The 24,796-nt window shown below is 52.9% G+C and overlaps 2 protein-coding genes across 2 annotated transcripts; one reads left to right on the forward strand and one right to left on the reverse strand.

The window, feature by feature from the left end:
- The first annotated feature begins 253 nt into the window (after positions 1 to 253).
- On the forward strand, positions 254 to 23,445 carry LOC132452274 (E3 ubiquitin-protein ligase MARCHF6-like). Its single transcript, XM_060044792.1, is given in 30 exon segments — positions 254 to 688; positions 980 to 1,079; positions 3,044 to 3,117; positions 3,636 to 3,779; positions 4,884 to 4,956; positions 6,931 to 7,043; positions 7,046 to 7,098; positions 7,645 to 7,788; positions 7,790 to 7,835; positions 8,009 to 8,070; positions 8,311 to 8,343; positions 8,431 to 8,482; positions 9,019 to 9,077; positions 9,164 to 9,244; positions 9,986 to 10,054; positions 10,626 to 10,662; positions 10,665 to 10,699; positions 11,289 to 11,423; positions 12,046 to 12,069; positions 12,071 to 12,267; positions 13,372 to 13,509; positions 15,948 to 16,164; positions 18,841 to 18,910; positions 20,122 to 20,303; positions 20,928 to 20,964; positions 20,967 to 21,061; positions 21,336 to 21,425; positions 22,255 to 22,387; positions 22,484 to 22,619; positions 22,864 to 23,445. Coding segments are annotated over 30 exon segments (2,946 nt in total). The 5' UTR covers positions 254 to 669; the 3' UTR covers positions 23,162 to 23,445.
- Positions 23,126 to 24,776, reverse strand: LOC132452282 (arylamine N-acetyltransferase 2-like). The gene has a single exon (XM_060044825.1). The coding sequence runs from the start codon at positions 24,349 to 24,351 to the stop codon at positions 23,569 to 23,571; it is 783 nt and encodes a 260-aa protein (XP_059900808.1). The 5' UTR covers positions 24,352 to 24,776; the 3' UTR covers positions 23,126 to 23,568.
- Positions 24,777 to 24,796: the final 20 nt, after the last annotated feature.

The raw sequence follows: 24,796 nt of genomic DNA on the forward strand, positions 1-24,796 counted from the left end.
TAATATAAGAACATTCGTTTTTCTTGTTTAACAATTCAGTCTGTTTTTATAATTCTATGATGAAATTGCACAATTTATTAATCAAATGTACACTTAAATTCTGCATCTCCAGTTGTTCAACCGTGTTCTACAGTGACGGAAGTTTGCTACCGTAAATCAGGAGTACTGTCGTAAAGAACATACGCCAGAAGAGGGCGGTAATGCACCAAGTTGTGGATGCCAACCGCCGTAAAACCCCAAGTAGAAGAAGAAGAAGAACAACATACGCGTCGCTAACTGGGCTAGCGAGGCGAGGTTAACAGGCTAGCTGTTTTCTCGTCCACTTTGATCCTATTTTTGGACTTATACAATGCAATGTGATCCAAACCTTAAGATATCAATCTGCTATTAAACCACTATAATTGGCCGCGGGTGTGATTTCCTACGCTGACACTGATCGGACGTAACGTTACCTCAGCCAGCGCTGATATTTAATTTCTGTGGACACCATTTTAGGACTGTCATCCTTTCTCTGTGGCTCCCTGCGCTTGACGTGACTATTGTTATTATAGCTGGACGTGATTATTGTTATTATAACCGGACGTGATCATTGTTATATTATATGTGTGGCGGATGGATCCCAAGTAGAGCACCCTGGTGAAGACACTGTCCGGCTGCCATCCAAATACAATGGACACAGCGGAGGAAGGTACATAAAGGAATCTAGCCAACAGTGAACCAGGATGAGTGACATAACATGAGAAATGTTGTATTTGTTCTAGAATAAACAAAAGTCACACTCCGTGCAGACGTCTTTTGAGGACCGTGACATCACTGAGTTGCGTTACGGGACATAAAGAGCCAGAGTGCATTGTGCTGCTGATGGTCATGACTCTCGTACAAGCCTGCATTGGCGAATTACATTTATTAAAACATAGTTGTATGACATGCTATTACAACTCGACAACGATCTATAACTCTGCCTCCTTGTATCCTCCAGCGGACATCTGTCGTGTGTGCCGGTCTGAAGGGACGCAGGACAAGCCCCTGTACCATCCGTGTGTCTGCACCGGCAGTATTAAGTTCATACACCAGGAATGGTAAGGGACGTGGATTTCCCCTCTGTGGGAAAATAGACCTATATAATTTTTGAAGGATTATAGTTGACATCTGGCTTTATATGCTGTAGGAGCTGAGATAAGCTGGAAAAACCCTTGCTTCTTAAAAGGATCATCAGATGCTCACCAGTATATACAAACATTCCTTGTACCTAACACTCTTCTGAAGAGGTCTAGACGACCTGGTGGTGAGAGCATGTTGTGAAGGGGATGGATGAGGGAGGCGAGGTTGAAGGATGAGGGACACTGGGTGAAAGGTTTGCCACTAAAACATGACAAAGCGAGTTGTGATTGGAGACGTGAGCAGAAGGGGACCACGTCAGTGGGTGAGGGGAGGTCCCCTCTTGGCCCTGTTCGATAGCGGCCCTGGGACCACGGGAGGAACCACGGAGCGTGGCGGTACGATCTGTGGTTCTGCTCTTGTACTACTCTCTTAAAATTCTTCATAAAGGTCTTATACTTTATTCAGCTTCCTGATGTCTTTTCTAATTAGAGTAGTAAGTGTTGTACACTTACTACTCAGCTGACTTAGAAAGGAGTCAGCTGAGGTGGTTCGGGCATCTGGTAAGGATGCCCACTGGGCGCCTCCCTTGGGAGGTGTTTCAGGCACGTCCAGTGGGGAGGAGACCTCGGGGAAGACCCAGGACTAGGTGGAGAGATTATATCTCAACACTGGCCTGGGAACGCCTCGGGATCCCCCCGTCAGAGCTGGTCAATGTGGGAAAGGGAAGTCTGGGGCCCCCTGCTTGAGCTGCTCCCCCCGCGACCCGACCCCGGATAAGCGGACGAAGATGAGATGAGATGGTGTGTACATTCCACAAAACTCAATATTTCCCAACCACCATAATAATAATAATAATTGATCCGTTTTTTATAGCGCTTTTTCAAGTACTCAAAGACACTATAATAACATGTTATATTGTTATTTGTAATTGGAAGAATTAGTTTGGGGAAATTATACACTTTATCACAATTTATTTTACACACTAGGCCTATATTTATGAATATGGCTATAACAAGTTAGCTTTAACAAGTTAATAAAACAAATGAGTGTGGTGGAGTCAGCTTTTCTGTCGATTGTCTTTCATATCAGGTGCATTTATGTCTAGCTTGGTAATGATACGGCCATGTGGTTGAGGACCAGGCTGTGTTTGACTTGTAGTTTGGTCCTTCTGGTTCTGCTGTGTCCTCCTCTATCCTTTGTGTTGACTGTTCACCAGAGAACTGGCGCTGAATGCAAAAGCCCGGTCTGGATTGTTCTGTAGAAAATAGTTGACCTGCAGTAATCGTCCACTTCGCCCCCCTCCCACGAAGAAGAGACGAGCTAGTTTCCCCTCCCCATCTCTGTGGGTCCGTTACTACTTACTACAGATAGAGGATGTGTTGAAATCATCATGATCATGCTATGATAACCGGCCTTTCTTTAGTGCCCAGCCAATATGTTGGTAATAATCAGGGACTTACACCATCAAGCTTGTGATCGCCAGCTATTGGCTATGTATCATGTGAAACAACATAATCACATGGTTTAATGCATTGTTTTTGTCGCTGACTTCCTATTTTGCCCTTTTTCGCTTTGGAAAATGTCATCGACGCCTGTTGACCATTTCCAGTCCCCTCTAAAGTCCAGACACACTGCATCGAGGTCTTTGGTCTCAGTTATATTTGGTTGTGTGATCCGGGATAATCCATTCATGTTTTTTCAGTTCATTGGAAACCATAAACTATGTCTTCAGAGTGATGCATTAATGGATGCAGAATAGCGACGGGTAAATAAATACAAATGAAAGGTCAATTCTCTACCTGTATTTGTCTAGGGAGATTTTAAGGATCCTGTGTTGTGAGTGTAAGATACTGTAGAAGACAGTCGGCTGTCAAAAAACGAAAAAAGTCATGTCAGAATTCTGTAACTTGTTCTAAATCTTCCATGTGTGATCTCTCTCCAGCTTGGTCCAGTGGCTCAAACACAGCCGCAAGGAGTATTGTGAATTATGCAAGCACAGATTTGCATTCACCCCAAGTAAGTTGTGGGTGGATTATGGACTTGAATATGTATTTTTCTTATAAATAAATAAATATATATTATGTCAACACAATTGACATAATAGGTACAACATTCATTTGTTGGACTGTATTGTATGCGAGCTTGGAGTGATGATTTGGTGGTGTCTTGCACCTAATGGTGCGGTCATGTGACCCTGTAAATCATTTTAATCACCTGTCGGTCACATGTGAATTTGAAGAGTGAACCCGACGAAGCAACAGCGATACGCGTCATTCACAAAATAAATCAGCTAATCTGCTTACACCAGTGTGCAGTGATTTTACACTTCTTTGACTTGATATACATACATATATATATATATAACTTTTTTAAGACAGATGTATTCTCATCATACTGGCAAAACACGTGTGTAAGTCCAGCCATGGCCAGATTTATTTAGTTATTTAGTTCTCTGATGTTGGGCCATGGAGACGCCAGTGCTGTCGTGTTGTCCATGTTGTCTCGGCGCGGTTAAAGCCCATCTCTCTCCCCAGTCTACTCCCCGGACATGCCCTCCCGGCTGCCCGTCCAGGACATCTGCGCCGGTCTGCTGTCCAGCGTGGGCACGGCCATCCGCTACTGGTTCCACTACACCCTGGTGGCCTTCGCCTGGCTAGGGGTGGTCCCGCTGACCGCATGTAAGCACTGAGCCACGCCCCCCAGGAGACACCTGGTGGACCACTAGTGTCAGGAACACCTGGTGGACCACTAGTGTCAGGAACCAGGAGACACCTGGTGGACCACTAGTGTCAGGAACCAGGAGACACCTGGTGGACCACTAGTGAACGGTCCACCTGGTGGACCACTAGTGAACGGACCACTAGTGAACGGGTCCAGCTGTGCGTTACCAGGTAACACCTGGTGGACCACTAGTGTCAGGAACACCTGGTGGACCACTAGTGTCAGGAACACCTGGTGGACCACTAGTGTCAGGAACACCTGGTGGACCACTAGTGAACGGTCCACCTGGTGGACCGTTCACTAGTGGTCCACCAGGTGTTACCTGGTAACGCACAGCTGGACCCCACTAGTGAAGGGGTCCAGCTGTGCGTTACCAGGTAACACCTGGTGGACCCTTAGTGTCAGGAAGGGGTCCAGCTGTGCGTTACCATGACGCCCTCCTGGTGTGGATGCAACGCAATGACGTCCCGCAATAAAAAAAGAAGTCACTGTTGATTGATCCAGATTTGATTTGGATAGATATTGGATGATTCCGCTCTGTAATGAAGCCATCTTAAGGGGGAACTACCAGGCCACTGAGTGGTGTTAACCAAGGACTGAAAACACACGTCAGGATCATTAGGCCACATGACCATGTGTTGTAGTGTTTTACAACCTGCTCATTGATTACATACTGTGGGGTGGTACCAGCTGAACCTGACTCTCTGTGACCTCACCGGCTTCCCTTTATGTTTATGATTTAATAGGATTAAGATGATTAGAGCCTTAGTAACGGGTGTGTGTGTGTGGGGGGGAGTCTGTAAATCTCCATCAGTACACCCCAGTGCATGTGTTTAGTTTTTATCACGCTATTGATGGATCAGAATTAAGTTATACATTTTAGAAATCGCAACAAAGAAACTGTTTAAAGGGTACCATTTACAAACAACAAGATTCACTTTTTCATAAATTTGTTTCATGCTTTGTAAAGTTTGTGTCTAAGTAGGACACACCTAAGTACACCTAAGAGAAACGGTCAGTCTAGTGTAAGATGTAACACGATGTCTGGTGTTTTCTGACAGGCCGCATCTACAAGTGTCTGTTTACCGGCTCTGTGAGCTCCCTCCTGACGCTGCCACTGGACATGCTCTCCACGTGAGTCCTCCTCCTCCTCTCCTCCACCTCCTCCTCCCCCTCCCCCTCCTCCTCCCCCTCCTCCCCCTCCCCCCTCCTCCTCCTCCCTCCCCCTCCTCCTCCCCCTCCTCCTCCCCTCTCCCTCCCCCTCCCCCTCCTCCTCCCCCTCCCCCTCCTCCTCCCCCTCCCCCTCCTCTTCCCCCTCTCCCTCCCTCTCCTCCTCCTCCTCCTCCTCCCACCCTCCTCCCCCTCTCTCCCCTCCTCCCTCCCCCTCCTCCCCTCCTCCTCCTCCCCCCCTCCCCCCTCCTCCTCCCCCTCTCCTCCTCCAGCTGAGCTCCACTCAGTTCATACCAAACCTCCTGCTGGTTCAGTTGTTCACACATTGTTTTTGTGTCCTTGGTGGTTACTCCACCGGGGGGCTTACTCCACCGGGGGGGTTACTCCACCGGGGGGTTACTCCACCGGGGGGTTACTCCCTTACTCACCGGGGGGCTTACTCCACCGGGGGGCTTACTCCACCGGGGGGCTACCTCCCACCGGGGGGCTACTCCACCGGGGGGTTACTCCACCGGGGGCTTACTTTTCCACCGGGGGGTCTACTCCACCGGGGGTTACTCCGGGCTTACTCCACCGGGGGGTTACTCCACCGGGGGGCTACTCCACCGGGGGTTACTCCACCGGGGGGTTACTCCACCGGGGGGTTACTCCACCGGGGGGCTACTCCACCGGGGGCTTACTCCACCGGGGGGCTACTCCACCGGGGGGTTACTCCACCGGGGGGTTACTCCACCGGGGGGTTACTCCACCGGGGGGTTACTCCACCGGGGGGTTACTCCACTGGGGGGTTACTCCACCGGGGGGTTACTCCACTGGGGGGTTACTCCACTGGGGGGTTACTCCACCGGGGGGTTACTCCACTGGGGGTTACTCCACTGGGGGGTTACTCCACCGGGGGCTTACTCCACCGGGGGCTTACTCCACCGGGGGGTTACTCCACCGGGGGCTTACTCCACTGGGGGTTACTCCACCGGGGGGCTACTCCACCGGGGGGCTACTCCACCGGGGGGTTACTCCACTGGGGGGTTACTCCACCGGGGGGTTACTCCACTGGGGGATACTCCACTGGGGGTTACTCCACCGGGGGTTACTCCACTGGGGGGTTACTCCACCGGGGGGTTACTCCACTGGGGGGTTACTCCACCGGGGGGTTACTCCACGGGGGGTTACTCCACTGGGGGGCTACTCCACCGGGGGGTTACTCCACTGGGGGGTTACTCCACTGGGGGGTTACTCCACCGGGGGGCTACTCCACCGGGGGGTTACTCCACTGGGGGGTTACTCCACTGGGGGGCTACTCCACCGGGGGGTTACTCCACCGGGGGGTTACTCCACCGGGGGGTTACTCCACCGGGGGGTTACTCCACTGGGGGGTTACTCCACTGGGGGGTTACTCCACTGGGGGATACTCCAACCTTTGTGTGTGAGTGTGAGCAGCAGCACTGCGCTCAGGGTGAATGACACGTGTTACAGTGTTACATGTTACAGTGACACGTGTTACAGTGTTACATGTTACAGTGACACGTGTTACAAGTGACACTTGTTACAGTGACACTTGTTACGTGTTACAGTGACACGTGTTACAGTGACACGTGTTACAGTGACACGTGTTGGGCGGTTAACACTGTAACACGTGTCACTGTAACACGTGTCACTGTAACACGTGTCACTGTACACGTGTCACTGTAACACGTGTCACTGTAACACGTAACAAGTGTCACTGTAACACGTGTCACTGTAACACGTGTTACAGTGACACGTGTTACAGTGACACGTGTTACAGTGACACGTTCTAACGTTGATGACACTCCAGCCTCCCTGAGGCATGCGCTCTGATTGGACGGCTGCGTCTGTCCGTCTGGCCGGGTTCAGCTGTGACGTGCCTGTGTGTGTGTGTGTGTGTGTGTGTGTGTGTGTGTGTGTGGTGTGTCGCTCCAGGGAGAACCTGCTGGCTGACTGTCTGCAGGGCTGCTTCGTGGTCACCTGCACCCTGTGTGCGTTCATCAGCCTGGTCTGGCTCCGGGAGCAGATCGTCCACGGTGGCGCCCCCCACTGCTGGAGCAGCACCAGGCACAGCAGGCCAACGCAGCGGGGGCAAACAATGAGGTGAGGGGAGGGGGAGAGGGAGGTGAGGGGAGGGGGAGAGGGAGAGAGGGAGGGTGGGAGAGAGGGGGGGGGGGGGAGAGGGAGGGTGGGAGAGAGGGGGGGGGGAGAGGGAGGGAGAGAGGGAGGGTGAGAGAGAGGGAGGGAGGGAGAGAGGGGGGGAGAGAGAGGGGGAGAGGGGGAGAGAGGGAGAGAGGGGGAGAGGGGGGGGGGAGGGAGAGGGAGGGGGGGAGAGAGGGGGGGGGGGGGAGAGGGAGGGTGAGAGAGAGGGAGGGAGGGAGAGAGGGGGGGGAGAGAGGGAGAGAGAGGGGGAGAGGGGGAGAGGGGGAGGGGGAGAGAGGGGAGAGAGGGGGGGTAGAGAGAGAGAGAGAGAGAGATTCCCCATCATGGACCAGCCCAGTGTCCTCCCCCCAACCTGTCCTGGGGGTCAGAGGTGGCCAGCAGCTCTTCAGTCCCTCCCCCTCCTGAAGGCCCCGTCGTCCAGGGCTGAGGGCCCCCCCCACTAACCCTCATGGGGAGTCCTCCTGATCACCCCCTGCCCCCCCACAGGCCCCGGCCGCGGGCCAGGGAGCAGCGGCGGACCCCCCGCCGGCCCCGCCCCCGCCCGCGGACCCCCCCGCCCGCAACGACGCCCAACCCCCGCCCCCGGACGGCCCCCCCGCCCAGAACCCCGAGCTGGAGGAGGAGGAGGAGGGGGGGGGCGGCGGCAGAGGACCCCGACGCCAACAACGCCGCGCAAGGTCGGTGGGGTGTGTGTGTGTGTCTCTCTCTCTCTCTCTCTGTCTCTGTCTCTGTGTCTCTGTCTGTGTGTCTGTGTGTGTGTGTGTGTGTGTGTGCGTGTGTGCGCGTGCGCGCGTGTGTGTGTGGTCTGCTGGTTTAGTGTGACCTTGTTTACCGAGCGTCTCTCCTTCAGACGACATGAACTGGAACGCTCTGGAGTGGGACCGGGCCGCCGAGGAACTCACCTGGGAGCGGGTCAGCACACACACACACACACACACACACACACACACACACACACACACACACACACACACACACACACACACACACACACACACACACACACACATACACACACACACAGCTCTATGTTTACCTTCATTCTTCATTGAGCGCTGCTTCTGTTGCTCACTCTGCCTTACTGCCTGTTGCTCACTCTGCCTTACTGCCTGTTGCTCACTCTGCCTTACTGCCTGTTGCTCCCCCCTACAGATGCTGGGGCTGGATGGATCGCTGGTGTTCCTGGTGAGTCTGCACCCCGTCCCCAATACAGCTGTCCATTCTGTGTTCAGGGGTACCTGACCGTGTGTGTGTGTGTGTGTGGTTCTGCAGGAGCATGTGTTCTGGGTGGTGTCCCTGAATACCCTCTTCATCCTGGTCTTCGGTAAGCACAGTACTTTACATATTAACTTAATATTATAACGATGCTCTGGAATCTGGAATAAGTTTCTCTATTTATGGACCATAAGCTCAGCTATAACATCATATCTGGTGTGTGTGATGACCCTATGATATATGATATACGATATACGATAGAGTGATGGTATAGCGTCTATAACATCATATCTGGAGTGTGTGATGAGCCTATGATATATGATATACGATAGAGTGATGGTATAGCGTCTATAACATCATATCTGGAGTGTGTGATGACCCTATGATATACGATAGAGTGATGGTATAGCGTCTATAACATCATATCTGGTGTGTGTGATGAGCCTATGATATATGATATACGATAGTGATGGTATAGCGTCTATAACATCATATCTGGAGTGTGTGATGACCCTATGATATATGATATACGATAGTGATGGTATAGCGTCTATAACATCATATCTGGAGTGTGATGACCCTATGATATATGATATATGATATACGATAGAGTGATGGTGTCGGGTAACCTCTGTCCTGTTTCAGCCTTCTGTCCCTACCACATCGGCCACTTCTCCGTCGTGGGACTCGGGTTCGAGGACTACGTAAGGAAGCTCGTCCCGTTCAGGGGTCCTCAGCGGTCTGTGAATGATGCTCCAGGCTCAGTGTTCTCTGTGTGTCCGTTGTGTAGGTGCAGGCGTCCCACTTTGAGGGCCTGATCACGACCATCGTGGGCTACATCCTGCTGGCCATGAGCCTGATCCTCTGTCACGTATCCTCACACCACCCACTGCTGCCATTAGGGCACAGCGACCCACGCACTGTGTGTGTGTGTCCACTTGTTTGTGTGTGTGTGTGTGTGTGTGTGTGTATGTGTGTGTTCTCCTCTTGTGTGTGTGTTTCTCCACATGTGTGTGTGTGTGTTGCTCCACTTGTTTGTGTGTGTGTTGCTCCACTTGTTTGTGTGTGCGTGTGTTTCTCTGTGTGTGTGTGTGTGTATGTGTGTGTTTCTCCACTTGTTTGTGTGTGTGTGTGTGTGTGTGTTTCTCCACTTGTTTGTGTGCGTGTGTGTGTGCGTGTGTTTCTCCGTGTGTGTGTGTGTGTGTGTGTGTATGTGTGTGTTTCCCACTTGTTTGTGTGTGTGTGTGTGTGTGTGTGTGTGTTTCTCCGTGTGTGTGCGTGTGTTTCTCCGTGTGTGTGTGTCTGTGTGTGTTTCCCACTTGTTTGTGTGTGTGTGTGTGTGTGTTTCTCCGTGTGTGTGTGTGTGTGCGCGTGTGTTTCTCCGTGTGTGTGCGTGTGTTTCTCCGTGTGTGTGTGTGTGTATGTGTGTGTTTCCCACTTGTTTGTGTGTGTGCGTGTGTTTCTCCGTGTGTGTGTGTGTGTATGTGTGTGTTTCCCACTTGTTTGTGTGTGTGTTTGTGTGTGTGTGCGTGTGTTTCTCTGTGTGTGTGTGTGTGTGTGTGCGTGTGTTTCTCTGTGTGTGTGTGTGTGTTCTCCTTAACCTCGGCTCCAGGGTCTCGCGGCGCTGGTCCGGTTCCAGCGCTCCAGACGCCTGCTGGGGGTCTGCTACATCGTCGTCAAGGTAACGGTCCACCGGGCCTTCTGCCCGGCTCCTTCATGGGTGAGGCGTTCCTCACCCTTTATGGGTGAGGCGTTCCTCAGCCTTTATGGGTGAGGCGTTCCTCACCCTTTATGGGTGAGGTGTTCCTCTGTGGGGGGGGGGGAACACGTCAGAAAGGAGGTTTTTTGGAAGGCTTCGGTAAACCTTTTTAGTGATGAAATGCACGGTGAATAATGGACTCGTATTGAAGCCTTTATGAAAATGTCTTAATGTTTGTATATTATTGACACCAGATATTGTACCAGGTCAGGCTTTATCTACAGTTTTATAAATGTATTTTGGTTCGTTTCACCACAAGAAACGTGGATTAAATTCTAAAGTCTACTCATTGATATAACTCTTCCCGCTGCAACACAACCAGGCTGTAAGGATTAAGCCATAAACTAACCGTCATTAGCCATAAACTAAATGTCATCTGTCAATTTATGTTTCAAATCCACAAACTGCCCACCAACACCTAACCCTGCGGTCATAGTGCCACGTGAGCGTGGTGCTGGTGTTACTGATCCTCCTCTACTGTGTGAACCCTCAGGTCTCTCTCCTGGTGGTGGTGGAGATAGGAGTGTTCCCCTCATCTGCGGCTGGTGGCTCGACATCTGCTCTTTAGTAAGCACGCACACACACACACACACACACACACACACACACACAGACACAGACACAGACACAGACACAGACACAGACACAGACACAGACACAGACACAGACACACACACATACACACACACATTACACACACACATTACACACACACACACACACACACACACACAGCCTCTCTCCTGGTCTAAATGCCGTGGTTTCCCTTCATTCAGTAAACATTGAACATTAGCAGCAGCATTTCAAACGTACTGTGTTGAACTTGGACGGTAATGAGGTGATTAACCCACCTCTTGAACGCTTGAGGCCCACCAGGTTATTGCTCACTATTTAGTCAAGGAGTCGACTCTCATCAGGGGAGACGACCTCCGCCTTAATTTTAGGAGCCGCCGGGGGCCTCTGGCTCCGGGAGCCCCCCAGGAGGCCCCCCCTGCTGGGTCCATCGGGACTCGAGCCCACAACCTTTTGGGCCAGCAGAGACAACACCCGCTTTAGAACGCCCAACACTGTTCAACGTCTTCAAAGTCCAACTGAACGCTCTTCCTCCTCCTCTGGTGTTAAATATAAGAGTCTTCACCCCCCCCCCCCCCTGCAGGAGATGTTTGACGCCTCGCTGAAGGACCGAGAGCTGAGCTTCAAGTCGTCCCCGGGCACCACCATGTTCCTCCACTGGCTGGTGGGCATGGTGTACGTCTTCTACTTCGCCTCCTTCATCCTGCTGCTGAGAGAGGTGAGATCAGTGCCCCCGCCCAGACCGGTCCACACCGGTGCCACACCGGTCCAGACCGGTCCAGACCGGCCCAGACCGGCCCACACTGGTCCACACTGGTCCACACCGGCCCAGACCGGTCCACACCGGTCCACACCGGTGCCACACCGGTCCAGACCGGTCCACACCGGCCCAGACCGGTCCACACCAGTCCAGACCGGTCCAGACCGGCCCAGACCGGCCCACACTGGTCCACACTGGTCCCACACCGGCCCAGACCGGTCCACACCAGTCCACACCGGTCCAGACCGGTCCAGACCGGTCCACACCGGTCCACACCGGTCCACACCGGCCCAGACCGGTCCACACCGGACCATCCTGGAGGAGTAGGCACTAGCAACCAGCTTCTTTTCTTTCCATCTTGTCATTTAGTTTCCGGCGTGGTCTCGGTCCATGCTCGTCATTCAGAGAGAGTGTTAGTAATTCAACATCGAATGAGACTTGAGGTTTCTCCATTTTGGGGGTAAAAATAAATGTATCGGTTCAAAGCATCTCCGACAAACCCGCGGCTCTCTGTGGGCAGCAGGAGTGGTCCCTCATCCCCCAGGTAACGCGTGTGTGTGTCCGTGTGTCCGGTCCCCAGGTTCTGCGTCCCGGGGTGCTGTGGGTTCCTGAGGAACCTCAACGACCCGGACTTCAACCCGGTCCAGGAGATGATCCACCTGCCCATCTACCGCCACCTGCGCCGCTTCATCCTGTCCGTGGTGGTGTTCGGCTCCATCGTGCTGCTCATGCTCTGGCTGCCCGTCCGCCTCATCAAGCTGCTGCTGCCCCTCTTCCTGCCCTACAACGTCATGCTCTACAGGTCAGCCAATGGGGGCCAGGGGAGGGGCTTAAGGGTGCGTGTTCCCCGTTGATTGGTTGTTTGTCGATGGTTCTGTGGGGCGTGTTCGTTGAAGTGGTTCCAGCTTCTGTTTTTACTTTGTTGTGTAACCGATCTTCCTCTTTCTTCTAAATGCTGAGTTCTAAGGAGGAAGAAGCACTCCAAATTAAATCGATTATTATATGAATAAATAAATACATAATTATGGAATTCATAATATGGAAATTACTTGTTTTAATGTTCAATAATATACGGGTATGTTCCACATTTCGACATTCACCTGGAATATTCTCATATTCTGGAATAATGGATTATGAAATCAAATCAGTTAAGGTTTTTGTTCTGAAACATATTTAATAATAATGTGGCACATATCAATACATAATTTAACTTAATTATACGGTAGGGCTGCAACGATTAGTTGAGGAATCGATAACTGATTAGGACATCACATTGGACTCTTGTGATTTCTGCAATTGCTATTATTTATGACATTTTCTAGAAGACTACATTATTAAAACGTTTAGCGACTATGAAGATAATCATTAATTGCAGCTCTGTTACACCGCTCAATGAACAATCGACTCATTGATTGGTCAATCACGGCATTCAGTGGTCTGTTAATTAATTAATTCACGAGGACATTCATTCTGTCGCCTTTTATTTCAGGATAACGACTCAGTGTTCATTAGTCCTTCCCCCCCCCCCCTAGCCCTCTGTCACTCACTCACTCACTCACACACACTATCTGTCAACATGTCTCTCTGTCTCTGTCTCTCTCTCTCTCTCTCTCTCTCTCTCTCACCCTGTCTCTCTCTCTCTCTCTCTCTCTCACCCTCTCTCTCTCTCTCTCTCTCTCTCTCTCTCTCTCTCTCTCTCTCTCTCTCTCTCTCTCTCTCTCTCTCTCTCTCTCTCTCTCTCTCTCTCTCTCTCTCTCTCTCTCTCTCTCTCTCTCTCTCTCTCTCTCTCTCTCACCTGTCTCTCTCTCTCTCACCCTGTCTCTCTCTCTCTCTCTCTCTCTCTCCCTCTCTCTCTCTCTCTCTCTCTCACCCTGTCTCTCCCTCTGTCTCTCTCTCTCGTCCCCAGTGATGCCCGGTCAGTGAGCTGTCCCCTGGAGCTGCTGCTCCTCCAGGTGGTTCTGCCCGCCCTGTTGGAGCGGGCCACACCCGCCAGTGGGCTGAAGGGGCTGGTCCGGGCCTGGACCGTCAGCGCAGGCTACCTGCTGTGAGTGACCCCCCTGCCCCCCCCCCCTGCTGCCCCCCCCCCCCCCTGCTGCCCCCCCCCTGCTACGGTGAAGGTCCAGCCTGTTATGAAGGCTCTACTCTTTAATGGATACGGTGAAGGTCCAGCCTGTTATGAAGGCTCTACTCTTTAATGGATACGGTGAAGGTCCAGCCTGTTATGAAGGCTCTACTCTTTAATGGATACGGTGAAGGTCCAGCCTGTTATGAAGGCTCTACTCTTTAATGGATACGGTGAAGGTCCAGCCTGTTATGAAGGCTCTACTCTTTAATGGATACGGTGAAGGTCCAGCCTGTTATGAAGGCTCTACTCTTTAATGGATACGGTGAAGGTCCAGCCTGTTATGAAGGCTCTACTCTTTAATGGATACGGTGAAGGTCCAGCCTGTTATGGAAGGCTCTACTCTTTAATGGATACGGTGAAGGTCCAGCCTGTTATGAAGGCTCTACTCTTTAATGGATACGGTGAAGGTCCAGCCTGTTATGAAGGCTCTACTCTTTAATGGATACGGTGAAGGTCCAGCCTGTTATGAAGGCTCTACACTGCAGAGTGTGGGCGTCTACAGAGAGAAGGAGATATCTTCAGAGAGAAGTTTCGTCTGTCCGTTCTGTTACTAAGTGATAGTTAGGACTCTATCGTTAGAACTCCATCCTTAGGACTCTATCGTTAGGGCTCTATAGTTAGGGCTCTATAGTTAGGACTCTATTGTTAGGACTCTATTGTTAGGACTCTATTGTTAGGACTCTATATTTAGGGCTCTAGTTAGGGCTCTATAGTTAGGACTCTATGTTAGGGCTCTATGTTAGGGCTCTATAGTTAGGACTCCATGTTAGGGCTCTATGTTAGGACTCTATATTTAGGGCTCTATAGTTAGGACTCCATGTTAGGACTCTATAGTTAGGACGCTATAGTTAGGACGCTATAGTTAGGGCTCTATAGTTCGGGCTCTATAGTTAGGGCTCTATAGTTAGGACTCTATGTTAGGGCTCTATAGTTAGGACTCTATACCTAGGGCTCTATAGTTAGGACTCTATACCTAGGGCTCTATAGTTAGGACTCTATACCTAGGGCTCTATAGTTAGGGCTCTATACCTAGGGCTCTATAGTTAGGGCTCTATAGTTAGGGCTCTATAGTTAGGGCTCTATAGTTAGGACTCTATGTTAGGGCTCTATAGTTAGGACTCTATACCTAGGGCTCTATAGTTAGGACTCTATGTTAGGGCTCTATAGTTAGGACTCTATACCTAGGGCTCTATAGTTAGGACTCTATACCTAGGACTCTATACCTAGGGCTCTATAGTTAGGACTCTATACCTAGGGCTCTATAGTTAGGACTCTATGTTAGGGCTCTATAGTTAGGACTCTATACCTAGGGCTCTATAGTTAGGACTCTATACCTAGGGCTCTATAGTTAGGAATCTATACCTAGGGCTCTATAGTTAGGGCTCTATAGTTAGGGCTCTATACCTAGGGCTCTATAGTTAGGGCTCTATAGTTAGGACTCTATGTTAGGGCTCTATAGTTAGGACTCTATGTTAGGGCTCTATAGTTAGGACTCTATACCTAGGGCTCTATAGTTAGGACTCTATGTTAGGGCTCTATAGTTAGGACTCTATACCTAGGGCTCTATAGTTAGGACTCTATACCTAGGGCTCTATAGTTAGGACTCTATACCTAGGGCTCTATAGTTAGGACTCTATACCTAGGGCTCTATAGTTAGGAATCTATACCTAGGGCTCTATAGTTAGGGCTCTATAGTTAGGGCTCTATACCTAGGGCTCTATAGTTAGGGCTCTATAGTTAGGACTCTATGTTAGGGCTCTATAGTTAGGACTCTATGTTAGGGCTCTATAGTTAGGACTCTATACCTAGGGCTCTATAGTTAGGGCTCTATAGTTAGGGCTCTATAGTTAGGGCTCTATAGTTAGGGCTCTATAGTTAGGGCTCTATAGTTAGGACTCTATAGTTAGGGCTCTATAGTTAGGGCTCTATAGTTAGGGCTCTATAGTTAGGGCTCTATAGTTAGGGCTCTATAGTTAGGGCTCTATAGTTAGGGCTCTATAGTTAGGGCTCTATAGTTAGGACTCTATACCTAGGGCTCTATAGTTAGGGCTCTATAGTTAGGGCTCTATAGTTAGGACTCTATACCTAGGGCTCTATAGTTAGGGCTCTATAGTTAGGGCTCTATAGTTAGGACTCTATACCTAGGGCTCTATAGTTAGGGCTCTATACCTAGGGCTCTATAGTTAGGGCTCTATAGTTAGGGCTCTATAGTTAGGGCTCTATAGTTAGGGCTCTATAGTTAGGGCTCTATACCTAGGGCTCTATACCTAGGGCTCTATAGTTAGGGCTCTATACCTAGGGCTCTATAGTTAGGGCTCTATAGTTAGGGCTCTAACGTGATTCTTCTTCTCCTCCAGCGACCTCCACTCCTACCTCCTGGGGGAGCAGGAGGACGCGGAGGGCAACCAGCCCGTCAACAACAACAACAACAACCCCGCCGGTCACCATAACAACAACAACAACCCGCTGCCGGCGGTGGGGGAGGGGCTGCACGCGGCCCACCAGGCCATCCTCCAGCAAGGGGGGCCGGTGGGGTTCCAGCCGTACCACCGGCCCATGCGCTTCCCGGTCAGGGTGAGTCAGCGTCACTCTGGGGGGGTAACGTATCGTCACTCTGGGGGGGTACCTTATCGTCACTCTGGGGGGGTACCTTATGGTCACTCTGGGGGGGTAACGTATCGTCACTCTGGGGGGGTACCTTATGGTCACTCTGGGGGGGTAACGTATCGTCACTCTGGGGGGGTAACGTATCGTCACTCTGGGGGGGTAACGTATCGTCACTCTGGGGGGGTACCTTATCGTCACTCTGGGGGGGTACCTTATGGTCACTCTGGGGGGGTAACGTATCGTCACTCTGGGGGGGTAACGTATCGTCACTCTGGGGGGGTAACGTATCGTCACTCTGGGGGGGTAACGTATCGTCACTCTGGGGGGGTACCTTATCGTCACTCTGGGGGGGTAACGTATCGTCACTCTGGGGGGGTAACGTATCGTCACTCTGGGGGGGTACCTTATGGTCACTCTGGGGGGGTAACGTATCGTCACTCTGGGGGGGTACCTTATCGTCACTCTGGGGGGGTACCTTATCGTCACTCTGGGGGGGTACCTTATCGTCACTCTGGGGGGGTACCTTATCGTCACTCTGGGGGGGTACCTTATCGTCACTCTGGGGGGGTACCTTATGGTCACTCTGGGGGGTAACGTATCGTCACTCTGGGGGGGTAACGTATCGTCACTCTGGGGGGGTACCTTATGGTCACTCTGGGGGGGTAACGTATCGTCACTCTGGGGGGGTACCTTATGGTCACTCTGGGGGGGTAACGTATCGTCACTCTGGGGGGGTACCTTATGGTCACTCTGGGGGGGTAACGTATCTTCACTCTGGGGGGGTACCTTATGGTCACTCTGGGGGGGTAACGTATCGTCACTCTGGGGGGGTACCTTACGGTCACTCTGGGGGGGTACCTTATGGTCACTCTGGGGGGGTAACGTATCTTCACTCTGGGGGGGTACCTTATGGTCACTCTGGGGGGGTACCTTATCGTCACTCTGGGGGGGTAACGTATCGTCACTCTGGGGGGGTACCTTATGGTCACTCTGGGGGGGTACCTTATCGTCACTCTGGGGGGGTAACGTATCTTCACTCTGGGGGGGTACCTTATGGTCACTCTGGGGGGGTACCTTATCGTCACTCTGGGGGGGTAACGTATCGTCACTCTGGGGGGGTACCTTACGGTCACTCTGGGGGGGTACCTTATGGTCACTCTGGGGGGGTACCTTACGGTCACTCTGGGGGGGTACCTTATGGTCACTCTGGGGGGGTAACGTATCTTCACTCTGGGGGGGTACCTTATGGTCACTCTGGGGGGGTACCTTATGGTCACTCTGGGGGGGTAACGTATCTTCACTCTGGGGGGGTACCTTATGGTCACTCTGGGGGGGTAACGTATCGTCACTCTGGGGGGGTACCTTATGGTCACTCTGGGGGGGTAACGTATCTTCACTCTGGGGGGGTACCTTATGGTCACTCTGGGGGGGTAACGTATCGTCACTCTGGGGGGGTACCTTACGGTCACTCTGGGGGGGTACCTTACGGTCACTCTGGGGGGGTACCTTACGGTCACATGTTCGCTTTATCTCCGCGCCGCAGGGCGATCTGGAGCGGTTGCGTAAGACGCGGTGGCTTTAAACCGCCAGCGGTGTCGTGTGTGGTCGGCACTTCCTCAAGTGGAGTTTCATCCCGGGTCATTCTCACGTCTAACCCGGGTTCTGGTGTCCCTTGAACATCAAACACCGCGTGGGACCCCTCGTATCGGCTCCGTCCTGCTCGTGGACGTGTGGCCCCCGTCTGACGATGAGGGTTCTCATTAGGACGCTTCGGCCTGGCAGCCAGCTGTGTGTTAGCGGCCTCGCTCCCGGGATCAGAGCCAAGCTCTCTGTGTTCAGAGCTTTGGGTTTGGCTAGCTCAGTAATACCAGCTGATGTTATCGTCTGCAGGTCGTCCTGTGATGGTACGCGTCCTTGGATTCTACACTCCCCTGCTGCCCGGGGAGTTGTCCTTCTCTTTAGAGGAAAGCCACAAAGTAATGTAATAGTAGCAAATATCAGAGAATAACCCATTCATCAGGGGGACGATATCAGCCGTGAGAAGCAGTGATGGTTGTGTACCAGAGTGTGAGGTTGAGTGTTGAAGGGCTGTTGGATGCTTTAACATTTTCTAAGTGTTAAAGAAAGCAACCTGAATAATGTGGGGGTGCACCCTACAGCCGGGCCTGGTGAAGGGTTATTCAGGGAGCTTCTCCTTCGCACTGAGAGCTAACCTTAAACCAGAGGGAAAGTCCTTGGTGGATCCCCGGCACGCAGCCAGCCCTTCTTGTGGTGGCGCTCTGTATTTAGCAAGGGGGTCCACGCCCTAACCCTAACCCTAACCCTCATCCCTTCACCCACCAGCCCTCTGCTCTCCCTAGCCACTCTCATCCATTAACCCAACTTTCCATGTTGGGTTAATATCTCTCCTCCTCAGCGTGTTAATATCTCTCTCCCCCTCAGCGTGTTGGTTAATATCTCTCTCCCCCTCAGCGTGTTGGTATCTCTCTCCCCCTCAGCGTGTTGGTTAATATCTCTCTCCCCCTCAGCGTGTTGGTTAATATCTCTCTCCTCCTCAGCGTGTTGGTATCTCTCTCCCCCTCAGCGTGTTGGTATCTCTCTCCCCCTCAGCGTGTTGGCTAATATCTCTCCTCCTCTCCCCAGATCGTCTTGCTGATCGCCTTCATGTGCGTCACCCTGCTGGGGGCCAGTCTGGTGTGCCTGATCCTCCCAGGTGAGTCCCTCCCCTCTTTCCCCAGCTCCACGCCCAGGCCGTGATTACAGACTGGGGCTGTCCTTTGGGTGTGTCCGCCTCAGCCAGCAGTAAACCAGGGGCAGAATGTTCTACGAGCGGTTGGGGTGTTTGACTCCTAGCCACGAGGTTCAACTCCCAATGTCCACAGGCTACTACCCCTACTGGGTCATAGACGACTTGTGTTCAGCCAAACTAAATCACTGTACGTTGCTTTGGATAATGAGTCTCCTTAAATGAAGAAAAAAAATACTAAATGTAGACTCTATGAAACGATAATACGATGCCTTAGCCAAAGGCCTCTTATCATCAGATATCTGAGCCATTCTTTCAGTTTGGTTTGCATGTGCAAACACTACGACATGTAGGCTTAGCGATAACCAAACGACAACCGTTCCTATGTCCCAAGTACTCATATTTCCCTCCCTCTCTCTCTCCTCTCTCTCTCTGTCTCTGTCTGTCTCTGTCTCTCTCCCTGTCTCTCCCCCCCCTCTCCCTCTCTCTGTCTCTGTCTCCCTCTGTCTCTCTCTCTGTCTCTGTCTCTCTCTCTGTCTCTGTCTCTGTCTCTCTCCCTGTCTCTCTCCCCCCTCTCCCTCTCTCTGTCTCTGTCTCTCCCTCTGTCTCTCTCTCTGTCTCTGTCTCTCTCTCTGTCTCTCTCTGTCTCTGTCTCTGTCTCTGTCTCTGTCTCCCTCTCCCTCTGTCTCTGTCTCCCTCTGTCTCTGTCTCTGTCTCCCTCTGTCTCTCTCTCTCTGTCTCCCTCTGTCTCTCTCTCTCTGTCTCTGTCTCTCTCTCTGTCTCTGTCTCTCTCTGTCTCTGTCTCTGTCTCCCTCTGTCTCTGTCTCCCTCTGTCTCTCTCTCTGTCTCTGTCTCTCTCTCTGTCTCTCTCTCTGTCTCTGTCTCTGTCTCTGTCTCCCTCTGTCTCCCTCTGTCTCTGTCTCTGTCTCCCTCTGTCTCTGTCTCCCTCTGTCTCTCTCTCTGTCTCTGTCTCTCTCTCTGTCTCTCTCTCTGTCTCTGTCTCTGTCTCCCTCTGTCTCTGTCTCTGTCTCTGTCTCTGTCTCTCTCTCTGTCTCTGTCTCTGTCTCTGTCTCCCTCTGTCTCCCTCTGTCTCTGTCTCTGTCTCTCTCTCTGTCTCTGTCTCTCCCCCCCCCTCTCCCTCCCCCCCCCTCTCCCTCTCCCCCCGCCCTCTCTCTCAGTCTTCACGGGCCGCTGGCTGATGTCCTTCTGGACGGGCAGCTCTAAGATCCACGAGCTGTACACTGCGGCGTGCGGCCTGTACGTGTGCTGGCTCTCCATCCGCGGCATCACGGTGCTGCTGGCCTGGATGCCCCAGGGTCGCACCGTCATCATGCTCAAGGTCCAGGAGTGGACCTTCATGGTACGGCCCCCTGGTACCCCCCTAGCCCCCCTGAGCCATCGCTGTACAGAGACCTGGTGGTGGTGGAGGGGGCGGCCCGAGGGAAATGACCCCCTGGAGAATGCTGCTGCCTCCCTCCACCTCCCCCTGTTTTAGTATTAAATGAATGTGTTATATATATATATGTTATATATATATGATCATTCGTTATCCCTGGTGTAACGAGTGGTTATGGGGGGGGCTGTGGTAAGGGGTGGTGCAGCACAGCGTCCTCTCTGTGGACGCTGTGCTGCAGCGCTCGTCTGCAGAGCACACAAGCCTTCGGCCATGGCCTATATTTACCCGTCATTCTGGGAGTGATTAACTGCAGACGTTAGCAGGTAGCTCTGATAATGCTGAGTGCTTTATCAGAGGCAGGCTGCACCTGCTCTGTTCCAGGGAAGGACCAACCCAAGAAAGAGCCCTCAGACCCCCCCCCCGCTGCAGTCTTGGCGGGGGGGGGAGAGGTGTTTACACAATGTGTGTGTGTGTGTGTGTGTGTGTGTGTGTGTGTGTGTGTGTGTGTGTGTGTGTGTGTGTGTGTGTGTGTGTGTGTGTGTGTGTGTGTGTGTGTGTGTGTGTGTGTGTGTGTGTTTGTCCGTCCAGATCCTGAAGACTCTGGTGGTGGCCATCCTGGTTGCCGGGTGGTTCCCCTGTTGCTAGGGCTACTGTTTGAGCTGGTGATCGTGGCCCCGCTCCGCGTTCCCCTGGACCAGACGCCCCTCTTCTACCCCTGGCAGGTGGGTGTGCGTCCCAACGCCTCCTCTCCACGCCCCCCCCTCCCTGCCCCGTTCTGATTGGAGCTCTCTGTCTGAGTCATTGCGTCATGTCTTGTACATTTATTTGTAAAGCACATTTAAAAAAACAACCGTTGACGGAAGTGCTAAAGAAAACCACAGACCCCCGCTGGGTGATTACAGAGGAGCAGGGTGTCACGTGATGCTGAGCCCGGGGTCATGTGACCAGCCGGGGGTCATGTGACCAGCCGGGTGAACGTTGCGCTCTTGTGTTCAGGACTGGGCTCTCGGAGTGCTTCACGCAAAGATCATCGCGGCCATCACCCTGATGGGCCCCCAGTGGTGGCTGAAGACGGTGATCGAGCAGGTGAGGTGCCGGGGGGGGGGGGGGCGCCCCCTGTCCCCCTGCCCCTCTGTCCCCCTGCCCCTCTGTCCCCCTGCCCCTCTGTCCCCCTCTGTCCCTCTGTCCCCCTGTCCCCCTCTGTCTACCCTCTGTCCCCCCCCTGTCCCCCTCTGTCCCTCTCTGTCCCCCCCTGTCCCCCTCTGTCCCCCTCTGTCCCCCCCTGTCCCCCCCCTGTCCCCCTCTGTCCTCTGTCCCCCTCTGTCCCCCCCTGTCCCCCTCTGTCCTCTGTCCCCCCCTGTCCCCCTGTCCCCCCCTGTCCTCTGTCCCCCTCTGTCCCTCTGTCCCCCTCTGTCCCCCTGTCCCTCTGTCCCCCTCTGTCCCCCTGTCCCCCTCTGTCCCCCTGTCCCCCTGTCCCCCTCTGTCCCTCTCTGTCCCTCTCTGTCCCCCCCTGTCCCCCTCTGTCCCTCTCTGTCCCTCTCTGTCCCCCTCTGTCCCCCCCTGTCCCCCTCTGTCCCCCTGTCCCCCTCTGTCCCCCTGCCCCTCTGTCCCCCTCTGTCTCCCTGTCCTCTGTCCCCCCCCTGTCCTCTGTCCCCCCCCTGTCCCCCTCTGTCCCCCCCCTGTCCCCCTGTCCTCTGTCCCCCTGTCCCCCTCTGTCCCCCCCCTGTCCCCCTGTCCTCTGTCCCCCTGTCCCCCTCTGTCCCCCCTGTCCCCCCCCTGTCCCCCTGTCCTCTGTCCCCCTGTCCCCCTCTGTCCCCCCAGCTCTCAGCACGTCCTGTGTGAGACACGCCTTTTATTTTCTGAATGAATCAACTCCAGTTTCTGCCCCCCCCCCCCCCCCCCCCCCCCCCCCCAGGTCTATGCTAACGGGATCCGCAACATCGACCTGCACTTCATCATCCGCAAGCTGGCGGCGCCAGTCATCTCTGTGCTGCTGCTGTCGCTGTGCGTGCCCTACGTCATCGCCACGGCGCTGGTGCCCTCTGCCGGTAGGCCCCCCCCCCCCCCGGTGGTCCCCTATACCTCTAAAGATCAGAGCAACGGTTCAGAGGTGCAGGCGGCCCAGCTGACTCCTTCCCCCCCAGGCGTCACCCCGGAGATGGAGATCCTGATCCAGAGGCGGATCTACCCCTTCCTGCTGATGGTGGTGTCGCTCATCGGGATCCTCTCCTTCCAGATCCGCCAGTTCAAGCGCCTCTACGAGCACATCAAGAACGACAAGTAGGCTCCGGGGCCCGCTTCGTAGTGGGGGCCGCGCGGGGCTGCTCCTCAGCCCACTGGGGCCCGGCACGCCGATCAACGCAGATTCAAATCATTTTAATTGGTTCATTTCCGACCTAAAAGATTTTGACATCAGCAGGCTTCCTTCAGACATTGTGTGACGGGCCTTAATATAACGCAGTACACTAATACAACAGTAACACAAACACACACTGACCTCATGTGTGTTCCCCTCTCCCTGCAGGTACCTGGTTGGTCAGCGGCTCGTCAACTACGAACGCAAAGCGGGGCGCGTGAGCTCGGGCCCGCCCCCCCCGGCCCAGCGGCGGCGGCGGCGGCGGAGTAGCCCCCCAACACGTCTGCTCACTGATCCCCCCACGCCCCCCCCCCCCCCCCCCCCCCCCCCCCGTCTCCTGGATTCAGATCATTCCTTGGACTGTATCTACTTGGATCGCGTATTAATCTTAAGCAGGGTTTTTTTCCCTTTATTTTTTTTTCAATGGACGTCAATCATTCTGCTGGACGGCCCTAGAGGTCGCTGATTGGCTGATTCCCCATGACGTGCGAGATACTTGATGCCAAGATTTAGATTTTGTAGGCAAGGGAGAGCGAGACGGGAATGGTGCAGGACTTGTGTTGATCCCAGTATCTGTGTCGATGTACCCGCCTTGCTTTGGAAAGTCCTGCCTGAGAATTGTACATGTGTAAATACTTTGAACACAAACTTTGTTGTCTTAAAAAAGAAAAGAATATGAAAATTACTGCGATGACCATTGTACATCTTAAAGTGTTGTATATTAATTTATTAAATCAACCCGAGAATTTATCTCTGCCTTTGTAATGTAATTGAATATGTATTTCTGGACCACCGGTCAGTACTCGACCGAGGGGGTTAATACGTCCTCGTCCTTCGTGATGAGGGGAGACGGCAACACAACTCCAAACATCTTTACCAGAACAACAGGAATCTCTTCATCGGTGAGCGTCCGCCCGCTGGTCTTGAGGCCCTCTCATCTGTGCGGAAGGTGGTGGTGGTCAACGTGCGCCCCACTAAGGTCAGTCTTCCGTCAGGTTTCAGAAGTGTACAAACAGACTTGCAGAAGAAGATGGAAGAGGGGGAGCTCTGGTGATAATCGCACATCGCGGTAAAGTTGTCTCTCATGCGAGGCTCCAGAGTGAATTTATAGATCCCCTTCCACTCTCCGTCCGTCACCTGACCAGGTTCCCCGCGCCACTCCAGAAAGCGTTGGTCGCCCTCCTCCCTGACCCGGTACACCCGCTGGCCCGTTGTCTGGGGCTCACCCCAGGCGTCCAATGAGAGGGGCACGCTGAAACCTGCACTCCCAAAGCCGACGTCACACAGCCAACGCCGACCCTTCAGACTAACCATGGAGATCAGGTGGTCAAAGGGGGGTCCGTAACAGCCGGTGATCGCGTTCTTCACCTGGCCTGAGAGGATGGTGACCTCGAAGCCCAGTTTGGAGAGCAACCAAGAGAAGAGGCCGTTGTTCTCATAGCATAAGCCTCCCCGACGCTGGTTTACAATCTTGTCGTAGACAGCGTGGAGGTCGGGACTCAGCCGCCCCCCGCAGTGCAGCGTGAGGTTCTCGAAGGGTACCGCCAGCAGATGGAAGCTGTGGAGCGACCGCAGCCCCTCTAAGGTCGGTTCGGTGGGATGGTTGAAACCAATGCGCAACAAATACTTGGTGATGTCCATTTCCCCAAAACTCATCAATAATATTAGACAAGGATTTCGTTGACTTTTTCTTTTCTTGAAGCGGTTTAACTTTTTAGATTCTTTTTAGATCTTGGGATCGTTGATTCGGGTTAAGGTTTCCTTCTGGTTGTTCGGGAGTCTTAAGTCAAGTCAATAAACGTGTTGTTTTCGACTTTGATCCGCGGACTTTATTTTCCTTGCAGTTGTCTCGGCCTTTTTCTGGTCAGCTGTTCGAACGCCGCGTCTCTGAAGACAAGAAACCCCGTGGACGTCTGCGGATAAAGCAAGCAGAATCAAATACTTTGGCAGACGTCTTTTTTACACATACATATATCGATATATACGTATACGTTTTTTTAAATAGGCTAAATATGTATATAGATTGTGCCGGGGCCTGGGCTGAAACAAGAGACTTCATCAAGTGACGTCACATCGACACTCCCTTTTTTTCAGTTCCGAG

This window comes from Gadus macrocephalus, chromosome 23, assembly GCF_031168955.1.
Source record: "Gadus macrocephalus chromosome 23, ASM3116895v1".
In the NCBI taxonomy this organism is placed as follows: domain Eukaryota; kingdom Metazoa; phylum Chordata; class Actinopteri; order Gadiformes; family Gadidae; genus Gadus; species Gadus macrocephalus.